General features: G+C 41.0%; 1 protein-coding gene across 3 annotated transcripts in view; it reads right to left on the bottom strand.

Moving 5' to 3' along the window:
- Positions 1–19,942, bottom strand: part of macf1b (microtubule actin crosslinking factor 1b) — a 48,942-nt gene that overhangs the window by 18,005 nt on the left and 10,995 nt on the right. The window contains exons 1-11 of one of the 3 annotated variants that reach the window (XM_015949413.3): positions 9,533–9,668; positions 5,879–6,609; positions 5,636–5,692; positions 5,380–5,550; positions 3,835–4,001; positions 3,588–3,747; positions 3,281–3,365; positions 2,914–3,158; positions 2,617–2,736; positions 2,389–2,496; positions 2,085–2,303 (exon numbers count right to left, since the gene is read on the bottom strand). In XM_015949413.3, the coding sequence (XP_015804899.1) occupies positions 2,085–2,303; positions 2,389–2,496; positions 2,617–2,736; positions 2,914–3,158; positions 3,281–3,365; positions 3,588–3,747; positions 3,835–4,001; positions 5,380–5,550; positions 5,636–5,692; positions 5,879–6,529 (1,983 nt within the window). In that variant the 5' untranslated portion in view covers positions 6,530–6,609; positions 9,533–9,668. Of the gene's footprint in view, positions 1–2,084; positions 2,304–2,388; positions 2,497–2,616; positions 2,737–2,913; positions 3,159–3,280; positions 3,366–3,587; positions 3,748–3,834; positions 4,002–5,379; positions 5,551–5,635; positions 5,693–5,878; positions 6,610–9,532; positions 9,669–19,942 lie in introns of those variants that run through there. The other 2 variants (XM_015949415.3, XM_070550927.1) reach the window with 2 other exon arrangements.

The raw sequence follows: 19,942 nt of genomic DNA, 5'->3' as shown, positions 1-19,942 counted from the left end.
GGATTTAGTGGTAACCCCCCATCAAGGTCAAATTGTTTATTCCGGACTAAAGGAAACTTACTGAGTCAGGAGCCAAACAGAAGAGATGAACATAAAAAGGCTAAAACCACCAGGTGCCCGATTCAGGAAAAAAAATAAAAAAAGAGGAGAAAGTTAAAGGTATGTACGCTCTCATGATGCATGTTTTCAGTTTTTTGAACCAGTTAACTGTGATTTTAACGGTTAAATTCAGTCAACTAGTTGCTAACAGAGCTAATAGGGCTGAAATATTGAAACGAATATTCAAATGGTTCAAATAAATTCCTTGAATCGTTTTTTACTGATTCAAACTAGGATTTGTTAAATGCTCGCTGCAGCCCGTGGCCTGCCTGAACAACAACAAACACATGTTGATCTTGTTCACATAATAATAAATAAAACAACTCTACAAGCAGAAGAAAAGTCCCCAGTCACCACTAACTATCCTGTTTATTTATTGCAGATGGCTGCACTGATTATTTTTTACATGATTTGTTCTGTAAAAGTTGGCATTTTTGGTAGTCAACAGTTTTTTTTATGTCAGTTTAAATTACAATTTCAGACGTAATTCTAAAATATTATGGATCATGAGATCTATTGGAGATCTACCCCAACTTTTGGACTGCTCTGCCAGTCACTGTGGCTCAAGCTGAGAGGAGCTTTTCAAAACTTGATCAAGTCATACCTGAGGTCACCTATGTTTCAGGGGTGGCTCACTAACCTGGCTCTGATTAGTATCAATCACTCAGTAGGGGAGCAGATTTCATATGATGACATTATTGATGACATTGCATCAAGGTTAGGTTTTAATTTTAGTTTGTGTTTTCTGTTCTAAGTTGTAGTGATTATCTGTAGTTAGTTATGTGTGAAATATTTTTGCTATTTAGAATATTTATTATATATTATGTGCATATATTCTTAATATTTAGCTAGTTTAGTTGTTTTTGTATGTTTGATTCTATATATTTTGATACAGTATATAATGTATATTGCTTTACATTCTGACAACTTCATAGTACTTAATGTAAATATGTGCAGCTTAGAAAAATGAATGTTCAATAGTCGTTCTAATAAAACATGCCTGTTTGTAGAAAACGTGTGTGTTCGTGCAGGTGGGGTGGTGGTGGTGGCGGTTGGGGGGGGGGGGGGGGGGGGGGGGGGGCTCAAGGGGGGCCTCGCCCGGGGAGTAATTCCACTGTGCACAAGGACACAACCACAGAGCTCCCTGCAGGGAGCCGGGATCGATCCTGCAACCCTCTGACTACAAGACAACACATTCTACCTCCTGAGCTACTTCTGCCCTAAATACCCAGTTACACATCAGTGCCAGAAGGTTCTGACGAGTGAAAAAGAGTGCTACACAGGAAGTTGAAAACTAAACATGTTTCACTAATTTTAAAAGTTGTTAGCGAGATACAGAGATCTGGGAGCTTCTGGCCGCTAGAGCTGATGTATAAACTGCCAGACAGTTCATGGGGACTGAGAGGGATAGACTTTGGAGCAGCTCATGAAAAAACTTAAGGGGATAAAAATCAAGTTACATCCATCTAAAAGCACGTCCATGACAGCCATCCCCACACACCCCTTTATACCACTGTTGTGTAATCTTTTGTGAAAAACACATGATCGTGCCACATCACAGCCACATGCTGACCATCAATGAATGACCAAATGCCCCCACATGCCACACCATAGTTTTTCTATATAACCTTCCTTCTAGCACGAATGAGACAGAGACCATTGTGCGATTATTTCACTGTAAACTGTAACTTTAATTTTGGAAATCATGCACATTTTAGATGGCTGCCAAATATGTAAATTTTTTGCACATTTTTGACTGATTCACTATGCAATTAGTCCAAATCCATACGACAATCAGTGCTAACATTAGCCAACCCAACACAGGCTGCAATTCAGGTTTCTTTTAATAACATTTTATCTTGTAATAATGTGTGAGATTGTGCACAAACATTGTTATCAACAAAGTTTACCAAATGTTTTGTTCAAAACGATTGAAAAGCATAAATCTAGAATTCTAAATTAACAAAGGGGTAAGTATCTTTTACCTGCAGGAGGTCATGTTGTTCCCGGAATGCTTCGTAGCTGATTGTACTCAGGGAGAGCTGTCCAACGACAGTCTGAGTTTCTTCTAGCCAGGGAGACACCTCAGCAAGACCCTCAGAGAACTGGGTGAGAAGCGACTGAGCATGCTCAAGCTGCAGAACCACGTGGGCGTTGGTGGCTGAGGTGGTGTTGCACTGTTCCTGTAGAGCCTCCACGGTGGTCTGGGTGGAAGTGAAATTTAACCAAAAGTAATATTTAGCCTTTTTAAATCTGATAATTGTATAAGGAAAAAAGGTTAAGGGTTACCTGAAGATCCTCTGCTTCTCCTTCATCACTATAAGTCATCAGAATTTCTGCAATCTTCACCATCTTCTCAATGTTGAACTTGTGCTGAAGAATCTCTACAGCTAAAATCTGCTCACAAGAAATTAAAACGAACCTTTACATGTTCCATACATAATTCTGATAAACGTATGGATGTGAAAATGTATTTGATACTGTAAAGGTTGTCTAAACGTCCATAGTGTCCCATACCTTCTGTTCATTGAGTTGATCTGCTATGACCTTTGGATCCAGATCAGTGGTTTTTAGCTTCTCAAGACTGAGTGCCGTGTTATTGAACCAAGCCATCTCTTTTACCACAGCCTGCTCCAGCTGATGAAAACATACATTTGTTAGAATATATACAACATGACGTTGTTCAACACCAGCAAAGCGTCCAACAAGGGATGAGGCTTAATGTGCTACAGCAAAGTAAACCTCAGGTGGGACGTTTCTGTTTACAACAACCTAAGATGTGAATATTCCAGAGTTTAGTGAAAAATAACTGACCCGCTGTTTCTCAGCTGCACATAGTACCGCATCTCCTGAATGAGTTTGAGCTCCTGCTGCTCCAAGGAGCTCCCTCTCAATACGGCCCAGCCACAGGTGGAGGTCCTCCTGGCTGGAGGTGCAGCGGCTGGAGGCTTCCAGGGCCTGCTCTAGCCTCTGAAGCACATCCAGACTGCTCAGACTGAGTACGGAGCAGCGAATACGTAGGGAGTCCATCTTCTCCTGTACCTGCTGAGCTTCCTCCTCTAAAATGGCAGATACGTCACAACTCAGCCACTCCTTATCAGCTAGTTTCCTTGTACTAGTAAAGTAGAATTACACAAAGTTTAAGTTTCATATTCGTAAAACATAATCCAGTAAACATTACCTGAAATGGCTTCCATTAAATTATCAGCTGACTTCTGTATTTTAACAAGTTCAGCTGTTTGGGCTTGAATCTCATCAACAACAGCCTAAAAGGGCAAAGGGTTTGTTATATTCACCACAAATAAAATATATATATATATATTTAAAATCTAACCAGTGGTGTCCAAACCTTCTGGGATGCAAAAATTAGAAATTGAAAAGTGAAACAAAAAGTTAAAGTAATAATTTGTTGTCATTATTTTGTTACCTGCTAAGCAGTACTGTAGGTCATAATGTTATGGCTAATCAGAGTAATGGTAATTGCTAACCTTGGCCTTATCTGTGGCTTCTGAAAGGTGCATCATCACTCTCTCTGCGTTTCGTAGTTCGGCTAACGTCTGCTCCACAGATATGAGCCACTGTTGGAGGAGTTCTACGCCGTCCTGGAACTGCTGAGCTTTGGGCAGAATAAGCTCCAGATTCACCCTCCTAACAAAGTTTGGATAATTAATCAGTGAGGTTTGCTCAGAGCCGTTCGGCAAACACAGTCGGGCATTACTAATAAAAGTGTCTGACCTTTTCTCTGCCTGCAGCTGCAGGGTCTCCCACTTCTGTGTGAGAGTGGAGAGCTTGACCTTTGCCTGCTCTCCTTCCTCTCCTGGGTGGGCCTCTACCAACCGAGGACCCTCCAGCAACATGGAGTTCACACTGCGCCTTCGGTCAGTCAAGAGGCGCTGCAAAAGCTGCAAAAGCAAGGTCAAACCACGGTTTTTAAATGTCCAAACCAAATAATATTAAATATATTTTTTCTGTTAAATTTATAAGAAAAGACATAAGAGTCGATTTAGTTTGAAGCTCTGTGCCTGTTTTCTGTCGCGTCTGTCTGTGTGTCTGTAGCTGGAAGCCCTGTCTCAGGTTTCAAGCTAGCATTGTCAGAATCTGGGAAGGTTTCATGTCATTATAGAGCTCACAATGGAGCCGGATCGCAGCTGAAAGGCAAACTGTTCTCCTCCTACCTGCACAGACAATGTCTTCGAGAAGCTCATTGTTGTGATGACCACCACCCCTTCACCAGCAAATAGAGCACAGGTTATTGTGGAAAATAAGACTCTGCCTCTTGTTTCGTAAAAAAAATCTACTTTTGTTGTTGATAAACTATTAATGAGTTTCTAATAGTGCTGTGTACATTTGTAGTCATTATTTTGGAATTTTATAGCATCTAATTAAAAATATACATCTTGGGCCTAAAACCATTAGTGTTGCCTTAATCTCTTTTGACTAAAACAGTACATGGTGATTTACCACCACAGCAGGATGTTTTACTCTTGAGCCTTTACAGAATGATCAGAGCCGCTCACTTACTCCCAAAACCATCTACTCTTTCCTATGGTGAAGGAGTTGGAGAGAAATCCTCCAGACCAGGAAGCATCATGGCGTTTTTTTTCTGAGTGGTGTGTCAAGCCTAGTTTACTTTTCTGTTTGCAGCGGTGCGATGCAGAGACATGCAGCGCTATTGTCCATCATTGCAAGTGCTCTACAACAGTTATGCAAGAACGGATGGAGTAGACCCCCTTTCCCGACTATTTGTCGATAGACCGCAAGCCTGTGATTGGTCAGGATGCCGCTTCCTATAACTTTGTCAACAGCACCAAGTTTCAAAAAAATATAACAAAGGCCGATGGCAGTATAACCCAGATTAGTGCTGCGCCCTCTGTTGTCCTGGAGGAGAATTGTGTCACAGCACTGACACACCAATGAAGAAGTATTAAAGGAATACTTCTCCATCGGTATGTGCACGTGTGAGTGCAAACTTGCTGAGGGAGTAGTATAAACTAAGCTTTGGTGTGTGCGTGTGCGTGTGTGTGTGTGTGTGTGTGTGTGTGTGTGTGTGTGTGTGTGTGTGTGTGTGTGTGTGTGTGTTATCATTTCATTTTTCTGAGAATCTCTGTCAGCCACTACTACAGCACCGCCCTCTCAGTTTTTCAGGCAAGGCCTTCTTTCAGCGGGAAGTGTTCATGGACTAAGACTCAGGTAGGGAAAATCTTTAGGGTGATTTTCTACTCAATATGTTTATTTTACATCAACAAAAATAATAATATATGGTGATTTAGTCAAACAAACCTTTTGCTCTTGTAGCTGTGCTTTGATGACTTCAACCTCTGAAGATGGAGGCTTTTGACTGGCTGTTAGCTCCTCAATCTCACTGACCCATGTGACCAAAGCCTCCAGGTTCTGGAGGAATGTCTCTGTATCCGTGGACACATCCTTCAGAGCCAAGGCAGATTTTGTTCCCTGATGGGGGAAAAAAGATCAAGTAAAAATGAAAGTAAGTAGATAAACAGCTTTGGTAATGGGACGCAAACACAATAAAACATACCTTCCATCCTTCCAAACTACCATCTGGGTCTGAACCTGAGTGTCCATCCCTTTGGAGCTGCAAAGTAAAGAGAATTTATGTGATTTCCCTTTTCCTGAAACTAATGTCCTGGACCCACAACCCAGTGACGCACACATGTTATTGTTTTAAGACAGAGGTGAAGGAAAAATGGAGAGATCAGAAGAAGAAAACTGAAATGGAAAATTGATTAGATTTGTCATGTTTAATAATTGGTGATTCAACCTCAGCGAGTTCCTCTGCAACACCGTTCAGCACTCTAACAGTTCTGGTGACTATGGGGTTCCCTCCTTTATCTCCACGTGGGTATTCTGTCACTTCCACAATTTCTGTGACAGTCGTCTCCGTCACCTCAGTCACTTCTGTGACCTCACGTGATGCCATGGTCTTCCAGGACCAGGGGCTTCCTTCTCTCGAGTCCCTCCTCTGGAAACTGGCCCTCCGGTCTGCAGCATTCTTTTCCGGATGAGCCAAGGGAGATCTTGCAAACTCTAGAGGAACTGTCTTCCTTGTTAGAGTTCCATTTCTAGATGTTTTTATTGGAGAAGGGTTGTTGTGCCAGGCATTTTCCAGAGTACTGCTACTTCTGATTGTGGAAGCAGGAGAGCTTTGAAGGGGTTCATCTGAAATGGGAGTATGAGCACCATCTTCCCTTTTATATTCAATTTCCTGTTTCTCCTTTTCTTTTTCCACCTCCTTTTCTTTGTTTCCATCCTCCCCGAGTTTGTCGATGTAATCCGCTTTGACTGCTTCATGTTTCTCGGCTGGCTGCCGTTCCTTTCGTCGTTGGTAGCACTCCTTTAAGAAGCCCTCGTCTGTTCTCACTTGCTTAGATTTCTGGCCCAGGCAGCTGGGCCGGCTGACGAGGTTACCCATAATCCTTTAGCCCACAGGCTAGAGAGGTAATAGGCGAGGTAAGGCCCCTCGGCCATTCAAGCGGATGATTCCTCAGCTACCTAAAATAAAACAAGGGGACTCATAGTTATCAAGCATTACACAACTGATCATTTTGTACAAACAGTAAATTGTTATCTTCCTTTGTGTCTGTGTGTGCGTGCGTGCGTGCGTGTGTGTGTGTGTGTGTCACTAAATGCAATTTAAAATTTTTTTATCACTGCCATAAAGCGACTTTAGGCCGAAACAAGTCTCTCAGTAGTCATGTACCAACTTTAGGCTCCAACGCTGCCTTTGTGTGGGCACTGAAGGACCAGAGGGAACCAGGCCAAGATCCTTCTCCTTTTTTATTATAAACACATTCTCTGTGCTATCTGACATCAACAACTGAAATATTCTAGGCTTCAAAATCAATGTGACAAGCCTGTCGAGTATACTGGTGTTGGGCCTGGCACAGAGATAAAATGGTGGCAAACAGCCAGCCCTTTCTGTAACTCGGCTTGGACCAGTCCTGAGAAACCCAGTTAGGATGTGATTAAGTATGACAGCCATAAAAATGCAGACATCGCTTCATTTCTGGAGGGTGTCAACAGGAGGATGGGGTAGAAGGGACTAAACAGAACCTCCAATGTACGTTATTCAGGTCTAATCTATTGAATATATTAGACCGTATGATATGGTGCTTATAGATTAATGGTTTTAAGAATAGGTCACCAGGTGTTCTATATATAATAGATAATGTTCAGAAGTACCATGCTAGTCAGCATCCTATTGCCCCAAATTAGTATTCTACTCCGCTTATTGTTACCAACAGTTTAAACCCTGTGTCTGCTTTCTCCTCAGTTCAGTGCCTTCATTGTTTTGACAGAGGTTAGAGGTGAATGTAATTATCTTGACACAGAGAATCGAAGGTGAGCCTATCAGGAGATCACAGGGAGGGTTCCTGTTGAAGCCAATTCCTCCCTCTGTTCCATTCACAATTATACAGGTCAGTTAAAGTCATGCTTGGAGACCAAAAATCAAGGGGGAACAGCAAAATCAAGGAAACTGGAATATGTTAGCTCCTCAACCTACTGGGACGAAAGATCTGAAAAAATGTAAATGAGCTGACATGTTGCTGTTATGCTGCTGGCAGATCACATTATGCTGAATACGCAACTATTTCTTATCCTTATCCTTGTCTAGGGCTTATGAGGCAAGACAAAGAGACTCGGCAACCTAGGAGGATGTAATATATGTGTTTATATATATATATATGTATATATATATATATATATATATATACATATATATATATATATATATATATGTGTGTGTGTGTGTGTGTGTGTGTGTGTGTGTGTGTGTGTGTGTGTGTGTGTGTGTGTGTGTAACCAGTGGAGAACCTAAATATGACCTACTTTCATTAGATGACCCCATCCCTAAGCACTAGGACTCACTTACATCATGCCTGTCTGCTGAGCAGATGATGCCATCCGGGGGTCCACAGGGGAGTATACACTCAGATCAGAGTGGTGCCCAGACAACGCCCCTGCCTCAAGATCAATGATTACCGAGTTAGCTCAGATCACTACCCTCCAGTCTCCCAAGGAGAGCAGAGTCAGTGCCTTTAAACACACCAGCTAACGGTTTAACAGAGGGGTGTGCTGTGCCTGGTTGCTGTACCACTCGAGCCGTAATCTGGTAAATTGCACTGTTGTCTCTGCAGTGAGGTTGTGCTAAGCAGCAATCCATACAAACAAACTTTTTTGTAATGTTATGGTATAACTCATCTTATTGTTATTTTGCTTGTACGTTTTTATCATCTTTTCTGTGAGCTGACCTTGGGTTTTGATGAATTTAATGCATTATTATCATTAAAATTATTAAAACAGCAACAGGATACTAATCAGCCTAAATATGGACATCTTTTATGTATATATATATATATATATTTTTTTTTGCTAAATCTAAAAAAACAGGAGGCAGTCATGTTACAGCTGACTTTTGGGCATCACAATATACTGCAACAATGAGTTGACCTATTTGTTGGTCACCACTAGACCAACCCACCATGTGTCTAACCTGATTCTGTTTCTCACTTTCTAGACTGATGATAAGAGAAGGAGTGAAAGAGAAAACCATCCTTCCTGTTCCAGATAGCCCAACCATTCCAGCACTTAACCTGTAGGCGGGCTTTGCTCCGCTCTCAGCAATGATTTATGACTGCACTTCATTCTGGGATTAATTGGATTATAGCCATGGTACGGGGCCTCTCTGTGGTGTAGTAAGATGAATTTGAAATTAAAAGAACCAAAATAGTTAGAGGGAGTTCATGATTTGGTACTCATATAATGTCCAACATTTATCAAACCAGATGTGGACAGTTTATTCCAGCATAATGTTCATGTATCTTGTTTATCTATTACTCCCATTCAGCTATGAGTGGATTAGTAATTAGCAGCAGAACAATAATCATCAATCACAACCGGAGAGCTTCATAATGTTGTCTGATAGCTGTCTGCTGGTGTCTCTTATGGGAGGAAGTGGTCTCTAATCAAAGATGGCAGCTGTGCCTTTACCCAAGAGACTCATAACATTTAAGGGTTCATATTAGTACAAGGTCAGATGTTCCTTACAAACAGCCCTTAAAGTGTACAATCCACTGTTTCCTCTTGACACAAGCAGTTACTGGGCTCCATGTCCACTGAGATAACAGGATCATCAGGAGGAGAAACCAAAAACAAGCTGTTGAGGTAAAATTAATGTACTCACAGTAGTAGGACCCATTCATACTGATGTAGTTACTACTGGACTACTCCATCTTTCAACTTTTATTTTGATGAGGTTAAAGGTCTTAAAGTACCTGCATTGGATCATATTTACACTCCCATGGTTCCCTGGTTTGGTCACTAAGAACAGGCAAAGTCCAGAAGCAGTTTCTGTGTGGGCCAGTCCTGAGGTGGACAGTTTTGGCGGTTAGAAGCTCACGTGAGTTCCACTTACCCTGAAGCCGAGCTGAACCCAGCAGCGTGAGTAGAGGAATCCAGCTCACCCTCATTCACCATTCAAAGGGAAAGGAGAAGAAAAAAATCCAGCTTTGTTGGGGCATCCTTTCAACGGTCTCAGAGTTCCAACATCCCATACTGTAGGTCCCTCACACACACTCCCTCCCCCAACAAGTCCAGTCTTTTACACACAGTCACATACAAACACACTTTCTAAACACACACATGTCCTGATAACTCATGCTTTTCCGTTGCCCACAGTCACAGACAAACAATGCCCTCCTCTCCCAGTGCACCCCTCCTCTCCTCTTCCCTCCCCTCCCTGCCTTCACTTCACTTCTCCTCCCACCAGCTCTGCTCCTCTCCCTTTCTTCTTTGTTGTGGGAGCTGTGATAGAGGAATTCCTTCCCTGTTAACGCCACCGATGGGATAGTGCGCCCAGATGAAGACAATGTATTCCAACGGTTCAGCTGAACTCCCACAGTTCCCAGCCAAGAGCAGTTTTCACATGGATGGCAGATAGTAACCGCTCCACCACAGCGGCTGCACTCTCACCCATGCCACTGCCCAGGTTGTTCCTGGACCAATCAGCTCAGAGGCAAAGTGCCCCCTCTACCTTCCTCGAGCTCTTTTGTGTTGGTCCCACGTTACCCCCCTTCTCATGCAACAAAACCCCTCCTCTGTCGCACTGTGGCTCACAAACTCTATGCTGCTTCTGCTTGAAAAATGGGGTAGGGATGCAAAAAAAATGAAGAATTTTCTAAAGACCCCTGGGCTGCCCTCAAAACATTCACATGTTAAGTGACAGCTGCCTGAGCCCCTTCCCTCTCAGGATGGAGAAAGAGGGAAGTGCATGCTACAAAAGGAGGACCCACACCCACCCCACAATCCACCCAGCCACACATTCACCCCCATCCCCTCTGCAGCCCCTGGCTCTCCATTCATAGCCAGTACAGCAGTCTCTGCAGCACCAACAAACCATGGCTAATTACTGTAAAACATCTCAGATTAGATGTCAGCTCCATTCTGGAACCCAAACGTCCTTCCTTCGGTCTCTTTCTGACAGCAGGGCTAAAGGATCAAGCTTCCCAGCTTAGCTGGCGATGTTTAGTTTTAAATCAGAGTTCTCAGTATAAGAATAAGAATACCTTTATTAGTCCCTCAGCGGGGAAAATGCAATATTGCAATAGCTCAGGTACAGCAGGATAGCAGCAGTAGCACACAAGATATTGCACAAGAGTACATAGTAATACGTTCAGGTAATTACTTGAACATGGTGATGAGAGTAGTAGTTATATTGCACATGTTTTGAAAAGGTGGAAGGTTACAGATTTGTGGCTTCTATTAGCAGTGACTATTATAGAGTCTAACAGCAGCAGGGAGGAAAGATCTGCGTTATCTCTCCTTTGTACAGCGAGGGTGAATCAGACTGTATAAAGACGGAGGTAATCACCTTGTTAACAGAGTCTAGCTTACCTGCTTGTGAGCTGGTTATAATTTCAGTTTAACTTTAAGTTAAAAGGGCAACTTGGTTACTTTTTCTTAACCCAATGAGACCCGTGAGAGACAGGCTGAAAAAGCTTTTATAAGCTGGCAGTTTTACGGGTGAAATATCAGAATATGGTGCAACAGTCCATTAATTTAGTAATTCAATTTAGACTCAGAGACCATCTAAAGCACATATGTCAGACACAAGGCCCGTGGGCCAGATGTGGCACATCATTTTATGTGGCCCGCGAGAGATTCAAGTGTCTTAAAATAAGTCGATGCCGCTTCAAAGCACACATTGACTATGAATTTCATTTCCCATAATGTATGGCGATTGTGTTCCCAGTGCAGTGACTCGCCACTAGGTTGCAGTGTATCCACTTCCATGTTTAATTAATGCAACAAGTGAAAATAACTATCCACACATCATCTCAAAATGTCCAGGAAGAGAAAGATTGATGCAGAAGGAAGGGTGTTTCAACGAAGATGGAACATGTTGATGCTTCAAAGAGAAAAACCGGTATGTCGTTACAGTCGTTAGCATCCATGCTACTAGCATCAGCATCTGCAGCGTTACCCTACTGTGCCTCGTTAAAAACGGAAAACACTCCTCTTACTCAGCACCGAGTTTACCCAGCAATTAGCCAACTTTGAAGCCCAGAAATGGATCTTAACAGCTCGGTAATCTGTTGCTGCTGACATAGAAGGCGCACCAACCAACTTCCAGACTGAGATGATTTAACTCCAGTTTAGCAACACGCTCAAGTCAGTATGGCTCTGTGGCTGCTGCAGCTTTTATCCCCCTCCCCGACACAACTGTGTGGTCCAGATGCTCTCCATGTCCAGCAGCACAAACCTGTGTGAGCAACTGTTTCTCACTGATGAACTCCTTCCTCAGCTCAGAGCCCAACCCCACAGGTGCAGGTCTGGCTGGAACAGGTGAGCATCACAGGAAATCAGAGTGGAGAAAACTGGGACTGAATTATTTTGGTTTTATTAACCTTTTCTGCTCCAAAGCTAAAGCTAAAGTTAATAGGTGAGCAATTGCATTTTCATTTAAGAGAGTTACTATTTTTTATTTATGTTGTTGGCCTGTGAAAAAAGATTTCACCTACTTTAAAACAGGAAATATTACAGATAGAAGAATAGAAATAAAATTGAAAATCCCTTAATTGTCCGTCAGTGGGGAAAGCTTGATGTCCCAGCAGCAATTACATTCATTACAGGAGCAACAAAGGAGAGTAAAAAATAAAGAATAAACAAGAAAACATAAAATTGAAACACTTAAAAGATTCAAAAGATAAAAAAATAAGAAGAAATGCTGAATATATGCAGATTTTAAGGAATTTTTTTTTAAATGGAGAGATAAGTAACGAATACCACTGTGCTTTATTTAAAATCGGTATGCTCGTGTGTAACTTGGTTATTCCACATTCAGTGTTACTGCAAAAATAAGTTTGTTTCTAAATGAAAAGGTTCAACCATTCATATCTGTAGATAAAGGAAAATGTGCACATTTGCCGTTGCTTATTAAAAAATATTGAGTTTGGCCCGTGACTTCATCCCAGGTTTTCATTTTGGCCCAGTGTGAATTTGAGTTTGACACCCGTGATCTAAAGGCTCAGGAACTCTCTACAGGTGTTCTGGATTCATTGGCTGATTCGAGTGTGACACTGAGTCTAGAATAGTAAACCTTTTCACAATATTCTAGTCTGAGACTTTGAATGTGGGGTTTTCATAAGCCATAATCATCACAATTTTAAACACAAGGGCTGAAATATCTGGTTTTGCATCTAGTTTCACCTTTTAAGTTGAACTGCCATCATTGTGTTTTGTTTTTGCCTTCCACTGAGCTTGTAAACGTCTTATTCATACCACTTCCTCTACTGCAATGTGCTCACCTTGTTGCATATTAACTGAACTGTCTTTCAGTTTATCTGTGAACATTTTAGTTATTTCAGTTATGGGTGAGGGTTATGAGTGCAGACCTCTGACCAACACGTTTATAGAAAAACTTCATTTCTGAAAAGGCAAATCTACCAGAACGGCTTCAGCAAGAACAAAACTCATTCTTTGAGGACATGTCTTAAATCAAGGAAGCAGTTTTAGGTTACCAAACACAACCAGTACTTGTTTAGTGTAATTGGGGATTTGTCATAATCTAATTCCACAAGAGTCATTTTTCTGATCTTTGTCCCTCTTTTAAAATATAGTAAAATGAAACAAGAGCAAAGAAAAAAGGACAACCGCAGTTCCATGAGACTGAAGCCCGACACAGTGGACAAACTGAATAGGATGACCCTGAAGGGTCAAGTTATTTAACCTCTGGGGCCTTTACTGGTTATCATGGAGTTGTTGATGTTGTTTTAATTATAATATTACAACACTCATGTAGGCTAGAAACTCAGTGGAAAAATACAAATTTATTTCATTTTTGTTCTAGTCTATTTATTTTATTGGTGTGTTTTAAAGGATGTTTACCTGGTGGTGGTGGTGGTGGTGGTGGTTAAATTGTATTTGTAATGTGTTAGATTGATTTCAGGCATCACTGTGGCTTGCTTTACCTATAAAGGCATCAGTCCCATTTATAAGCACACAGCCTTTATTAATTCATTCTTCCTTAATCAAGACATGAATATAGAAGCCAATAAACACATTCTTGAGAAAATCATTGTTTAAATACATTGCCCTGAGGCTCACTATAAAAAAAAAAAATAAAAATAAGTAAAATACATAAATAACATATATATATATATATATATATATATATATATATATATATATATATATATATATATATATATATATATATATATATAATGATAAAAATTCATTATCAGCTTTTATACCAATATCCAACGTACCAACATCATCTAACTCTTATCCAATACCGATATATACCGATATCGGTTAGGGTTAGGTAACCGATATAAATGCTGTGTCCCTCCATCGTAAAACAAAGAGGCACACTGAATCATTTTAGGTCGCTAACATTATATTCCTCCTATCATTCATGCTTAAGCTTTAACATTATCAGTGCAAAATGACAACTTCTTCACTTTAAGTAACAGTAAAATGTTTCATGTCTGAAACTGCAGCTCAATCACATTTTCCTTGAGATAATCCTGACTAATGATCTGTGCTAATTATTTAGTTCATGCTGGGAATACGTTAGAGCAGGGATTCCCAAAGTGTGGTGCGTGCACCCCTGGGGGTGCGAGAGCTGCCGCTAGGGGGTGCAGGAGGTGAAAAGTGTAATGGCTGCGGAGCTCAGAGAAGTCTGTCATATGTCACCATTAGCGTAGCCAGAAACTCATTTGTGGGTGGGCCTAAGAAAAAGTAAGTGGGCCCAATAAATGTAATTGAAAACAAGTATATTTTTACGCGCGCGCGTGTGTCCTCCACATGTGCCCTAGCTTCATAATAACAATGTGCCGAGCTTCAGCGCTCTGGCCTGCACACGCCGATATGTTCCGTATTTGATCATTTTTAACGTTGTTGGAGAAATCTGAAGGTCATTCTGGCAGATTGTAATTAACACCTGTCTCATGCAGGTGTTCTGACTTTGTAAACCTCACACACAGAACATTGTGGATGTAACTAAATAACAAGAAATGATTCCCATTCAGGCTATTAACAGCGCACTGACGATCTGAAGTTCAGAGTGCGTCCGTCAGAGGTCAGACGCGTTCCAGCGGAACCACGGCTCACGGGTGCACAAGTGAGCACATCTGGGCTGGGCAGCAGTAATTTTACAACATTGGTTTAAATAGCGCCAATAGCGAGACGCGGTGACTGGAGCGGCTCATGGAGCTCAGCTGTGACACACACACACACACACACACACACACACACACACACACACACACACACACACACACACACACAGATTCAATAAGCGCGCACGCTGCGCAAACTCCGGCGCGCCGTCAGACTGAAGACAGAAATGATCGCTGCCTCCTCAGGTTTTATAACAACATTGTTCATTCCAGGTCAAATTAAGATATTAGCTTCTATTTTGGGATGGCTCCAGCCAGTGACTCCGAACCTGACCACATCTCGTGTTACTGCAGCATTTGTTATTCCAGTCTGCATGGCAGCGGATCGCAGATTCAGCCACACCATAAAACAGCAATAAGTCGGTCTCAGGCAAAAGTGAACCTCATGGTTATATCTTTTCCATTTTTTCCCCTATAGACATTTGATTACGCACAAGTAGGTGACCAGTTCAGGTTTACGTCTTTCTAACACTGTAGAGGTCTTTAAAAATCATCTAAAAACTCACCTTTTCATCCAGGCGTTCTCTCCATAAATGTTTCAAAAAGATGGCTTTGTTCGGGTTCACACCTTCACTTTGTTTATACTCATGATTTTATTTTCTACGTTTATCACTGCTATTGTTTTTCTGATGTTTTTATTGGTTAGAGGTATTTGACCTGATCTTTATCATGTTGTACAGAGCTTTGTGATTCATATCTGAGAAAGGCGCTATATAAATAAACTTTTACTTTACTTACTTACTTGCTTACTTACTTACTTACTTACTTACACAGAGCAGAAGGAAGGAGAGCGCTCTGGCCACAGGTTAAACGTTCCTACTTTAAGAAAACCGTTAAATTGCATTGTTTATGTGCTACCTGGGCACTCTAAATATTTATTTAAAATTAAATCAAAGTAAATTGTAATGGTATCGAATGTTTATTAATTACTATTTAAAAAATGAAAGTGATGGGGAAAAAGGTCGATCAATTTTCTAACCCTGTCTGTTTAGCTTGATGTGTATATATATATATATATATATATATATATATATATATATATATATATATATATATATATATATATATATATATATATATATATATATATAGCCATGCCCTGATGTGGGGGCTGGGGGTGCGTCGACATGGTCGGGACATAGAAGGGGGTGCGCGGCTAAATAAGTTTGGGAACCACTGCGTTAGAGGAAATGTGTTATACTGCTGAAAAACAATCAAGCAGCATGCAATGCACAGCCAGAGTAACCACAAGGACCACCCAAAGATTTTCACTGACCCCAATTTGGACTTTTTAAAATCACGACTTAGTTGAATTGAGTGCAGGTCCACTGTTCTGCAGGTCTGAGATGTTTTGTACTCCAACACACCTGATTCAATGGTTGAATATTTTTCCAACAGGTTCTCAAGTCTGCCTGTTTATCACTCATTATTGGAAAAAGGTCTACTGGAGCACAGGAACCTCTAACACCTACATGATGGCTTTCATGACCAGGTTTGGACACCATTGATATTTTGGACCAGCAAACCATTCAGCCCTCCAAAGGCTGACTAGGGTGCGCACAGCGTTCCCCGGTCCCCTCCTCCTTCCCCTCCTCCCTGTCCGGAACTCGACCTCACCAGTCTGAAGCAGCCACCTTGTCCGTGACAAGTCCGGACCTGTTACTAGGGGCGTCGTCCGGTTTAATTAGGGAAAACGTTATCCGGATGTTTGTATTCAGACACAAAGGTCTTAAGGACAGAGTCCTGAACATTTCCGTTTTTCATGGCCTGTCTGAAGGGGGCTTTAGTGTTCTGTAAATGTGATGAATCCCCTTTTCATAAAGGATTTTAAAGAGAAAAAAAACCCTGCAAATTACAAACTTGTAGTAGACAAGCTGTACAATAAACCTACTGGGAGGAGACTTGTTGTGTCACTTTGAAGGTTCATGTTGACACCCATTTAATGAAAGAGTTCGGCCCACATTCCCTGTTTATTCAGCCTTTATCTAAGTGAAACTGGCAGGGATGTGTCACCACCCTGCCAGGAAACATTGCTGTAAAACTATGACACCTTATCCCCTCTCGAGGCATCCTGCTGCCCCCTCTGCTCTTCTGGCTTTTGCCAAAAATCTCTCCTGTCCATTTTTAGGTGCACAGACATGCAGGGTTACAACAACAATGCAAGACTGCTGGCAAGTCAAATGATCATTTATATTTGTAAACATTTCGTTATGCTAATTTTTGAAAATTAAATTTGGAGTTTTACATTTAAATGCATTCACTGGGAAACATTTTGTGTACCCTCCCCAGTTGTTTTAAACACTGCTGCTTTCTGATTAAATAACCCTCAGTGGATCCTCCACAGAGCATGGTAATTACCCCTCTTTACTAGGAATGAAAGAAGAGGAGTTCCTTTTTGGGGTCAATACCAGAAGCACCATTCAGCAAGCAAACTGTCATTTATCACGGAAGGAGGCAGCCTCCTAGGAAAGTGGATGAAAAGCTGAAGAGCTTCCCTGCTGGGATGCTTGGACCCCGCGTTGCTGCCAGGACACTGGAAATCACAGTAATAGGAAAGATTTGTGCTCCCTGGGGTCAGAGGGTTAAACTTCATCATCAACTCTGCTTGTGTTTTAACGGTTTCCCAAGGAAAGGATTTACAGCCATAAGCCTGCATTTCTACTGGGAAATGAAGCAGGCTCATAATAAAAAAAAGCCCCAGCAGAGAAGATGTAGTTCAATGATTTTACTCCAGTCTGACTCAAAATAAACACATTTGCTTTATTCTTATACAAGCACAATAGAACAGTCTTTTATCTTGTTTATTCACAGCTATAAAACATTTTTTACCCTAAAGTTTTGGAAAAGTGTTTAAAGAGCAGTCGTGTTTGCCCTCCATCAGAGAGAGAGGAGAGAATGACAGGCTGTGATCTCTCGCTCTCTTCCAGGGTCTGTTGGTGCATTGTGTGTAAAAAGGCTTATTTGGGAAGCAGCGTCTGCTTTAGGGCTTAATGCAACCAGAAACCTTCAACCAACAAAGAGTCTTTCTTCCCCTTCTCAGAATAAGACGGGAACTTCTGAACGTAACCTACAAGAAGACCTTGTTTTACTCACCTTTCATTTTACTCTGTCACCATATAAAAAATCTTTAAAACCATGTGTTTTGATTTTCAGTCTTATGGTACGGAGGCCCTAACACTTTTTCTCCTCACCTCAGATGTTGGTCTTTTAATGCTCATTTCAAACAACCAGAATGAAAACTTTTCATTTTACATCTTGTAACCAACCAGACCGCGTTCCAAATCAGTAAATCAGTTTAAACAACAGCTTTGATCCATAAGCTAAAGGTCCCATCAAGTTTAGGATATATACCTTCAAGGTCCTGTGCTGGGAAATGTATCTGCCAAATGTATGAGTGATGATATAGTTTTAAACATAAAAAAAATCTTTTTATTTTTAAAATTTTTGTTCTTGTGAAGCGCCTCTTGATTTTTTATCTTGAGAGGCGCTATATACAGTAAAACATTGTTTTCTTTCATTCTTTATATGCATATGACAGGACATGCACCTTTTGCCAGGCCTATTATTTGAAACTAAACAAAAAAAAATACATCATGTTTGGTGCGCATGCATTATTTCATAAATGTCTTGCATGTTTATTTTGTTTTTATTTGACAAAAGAACAAAGGCTACAGTAGACCTTTGCACTGCCTTCTTTGGCCTCAATAGGGTACCTCCTCACTACTGCTGAAACAATACCTATAATTAAGTGTTTCATGTTTACAATTAGCATATTTCCATGTTGTGACATGCATGCATCAAATCCAGTATGAGTCAGATGTGCGTCCTTGTGTTTATAGAAAAGCAGCTGTGCCAGCGCTTGTCTTGTGTGAAGGAGCAGGTGTGTGACTCTCCTGTGGATTGTAGGGCTTGTTCACTGGGGGCTGCAGAGGGATGTCGTCATTATGCTAACTAACAAGTCCCTCTGGTTCAGACTGCAGCTAGCAGTGCCACAGACTAATAGCATTACCATGACAAAGGTCTGGGGTCGGATGCAGCATGATAAAAGCATGGTAGATTTAAAAAGACATGCCCCTATTTCACATAGTATCTCACAGGGGGTCAAAGTGGTACCAAACTTTTAAGTTTCCTTTCTTTTGTAAGGCATGCCTGTGCATCTTTCTGTAGTTTCTATGGAAACAGAGGCTTTCTTGGATGTAACACACAAAAACTATGTTTATTATGAAGTACTCTTTAGGGAAATGTAACATTTAGTAGTGCCAGAGTTTTTAAAAGATCACAAACCTATTTTCCTTCACTTAGGTCTCAAATAATCAATTAAAAAAGTGTAACACATCATTCTCAATATGAAACATTTTCTCAAGAAATGTAAATGGTAAACTTTTCTTATTTGTATAGCACCTTCTAGGGTTCTACAGCCCCCCAAATCACTTTACAAGACAAACAGCCATTCACCCATGCACACACACACATTAACCACAGCTGCCCTTGGGCACACTACACTAATGTCTACAGTCCCTCCGATCACCGCTAGCAGGCAAAGCGGGTTAAGTTCAGAGTCTTGCCCAAGGACACAACGACTGCGCTAGATGAACCTGCAACCCTCCAGTTACAGGGTGGGTACCTAACTTCTCTGCCACCTTTGTCCCTATATCAAATTAATTAAATAACATGGCGAATGTTCTTTCACACAGGATAGTCATTAATTATGACCTGTTACATTGAACAGAAAAGGAAAGTAGTGTTTCTGCACATTAGAATAAAAAAACTGTTAAGCATTTTATAATAAAATAATCACATTTACTAAGACAATGCAAAATAACTTTCCATAGTTTACAATAATACAATCTTTTATCACAAAATCATAGTGTTACACCAATTTTTGTCTTATTGGGTCAATAGCTGCACATGAAAACCCAAGTTAACATTTGGAGTATGTGATGTGAACTGCTGTAAGACATGGATTGCATTTAATGATTACTGTGATTGCTCTCTGAGAGTTGCATAAAAATCCGTCCCACACTTCTTGAGGTATTTTGTTAACAGACAGTATTGTGGGTCGATAACAGTAATTACATGTGTACTGTAATTACCATCACAGCTTAGCTGTGTAGAACTGTTCTAAGCCCTTTTACTCAGCT

This window comes from Nothobranchius furzeri, chromosome 5 (genome assembly GCF_043380555.1).
Source record: "Nothobranchius furzeri strain GRZ-AD chromosome 5, NfurGRZ-RIMD1, whole genome shotgun sequence".
In the NCBI taxonomy this organism is placed as follows: domain Eukaryota; kingdom Metazoa; phylum Chordata; class Actinopteri; order Cyprinodontiformes; family Nothobranchiidae; genus Nothobranchius; species Nothobranchius furzeri.
The sequence above is the reverse complement of the archived record's forward strand: the minus strand, read 5'-3'. Positions and strand labels throughout refer to the sequence as shown.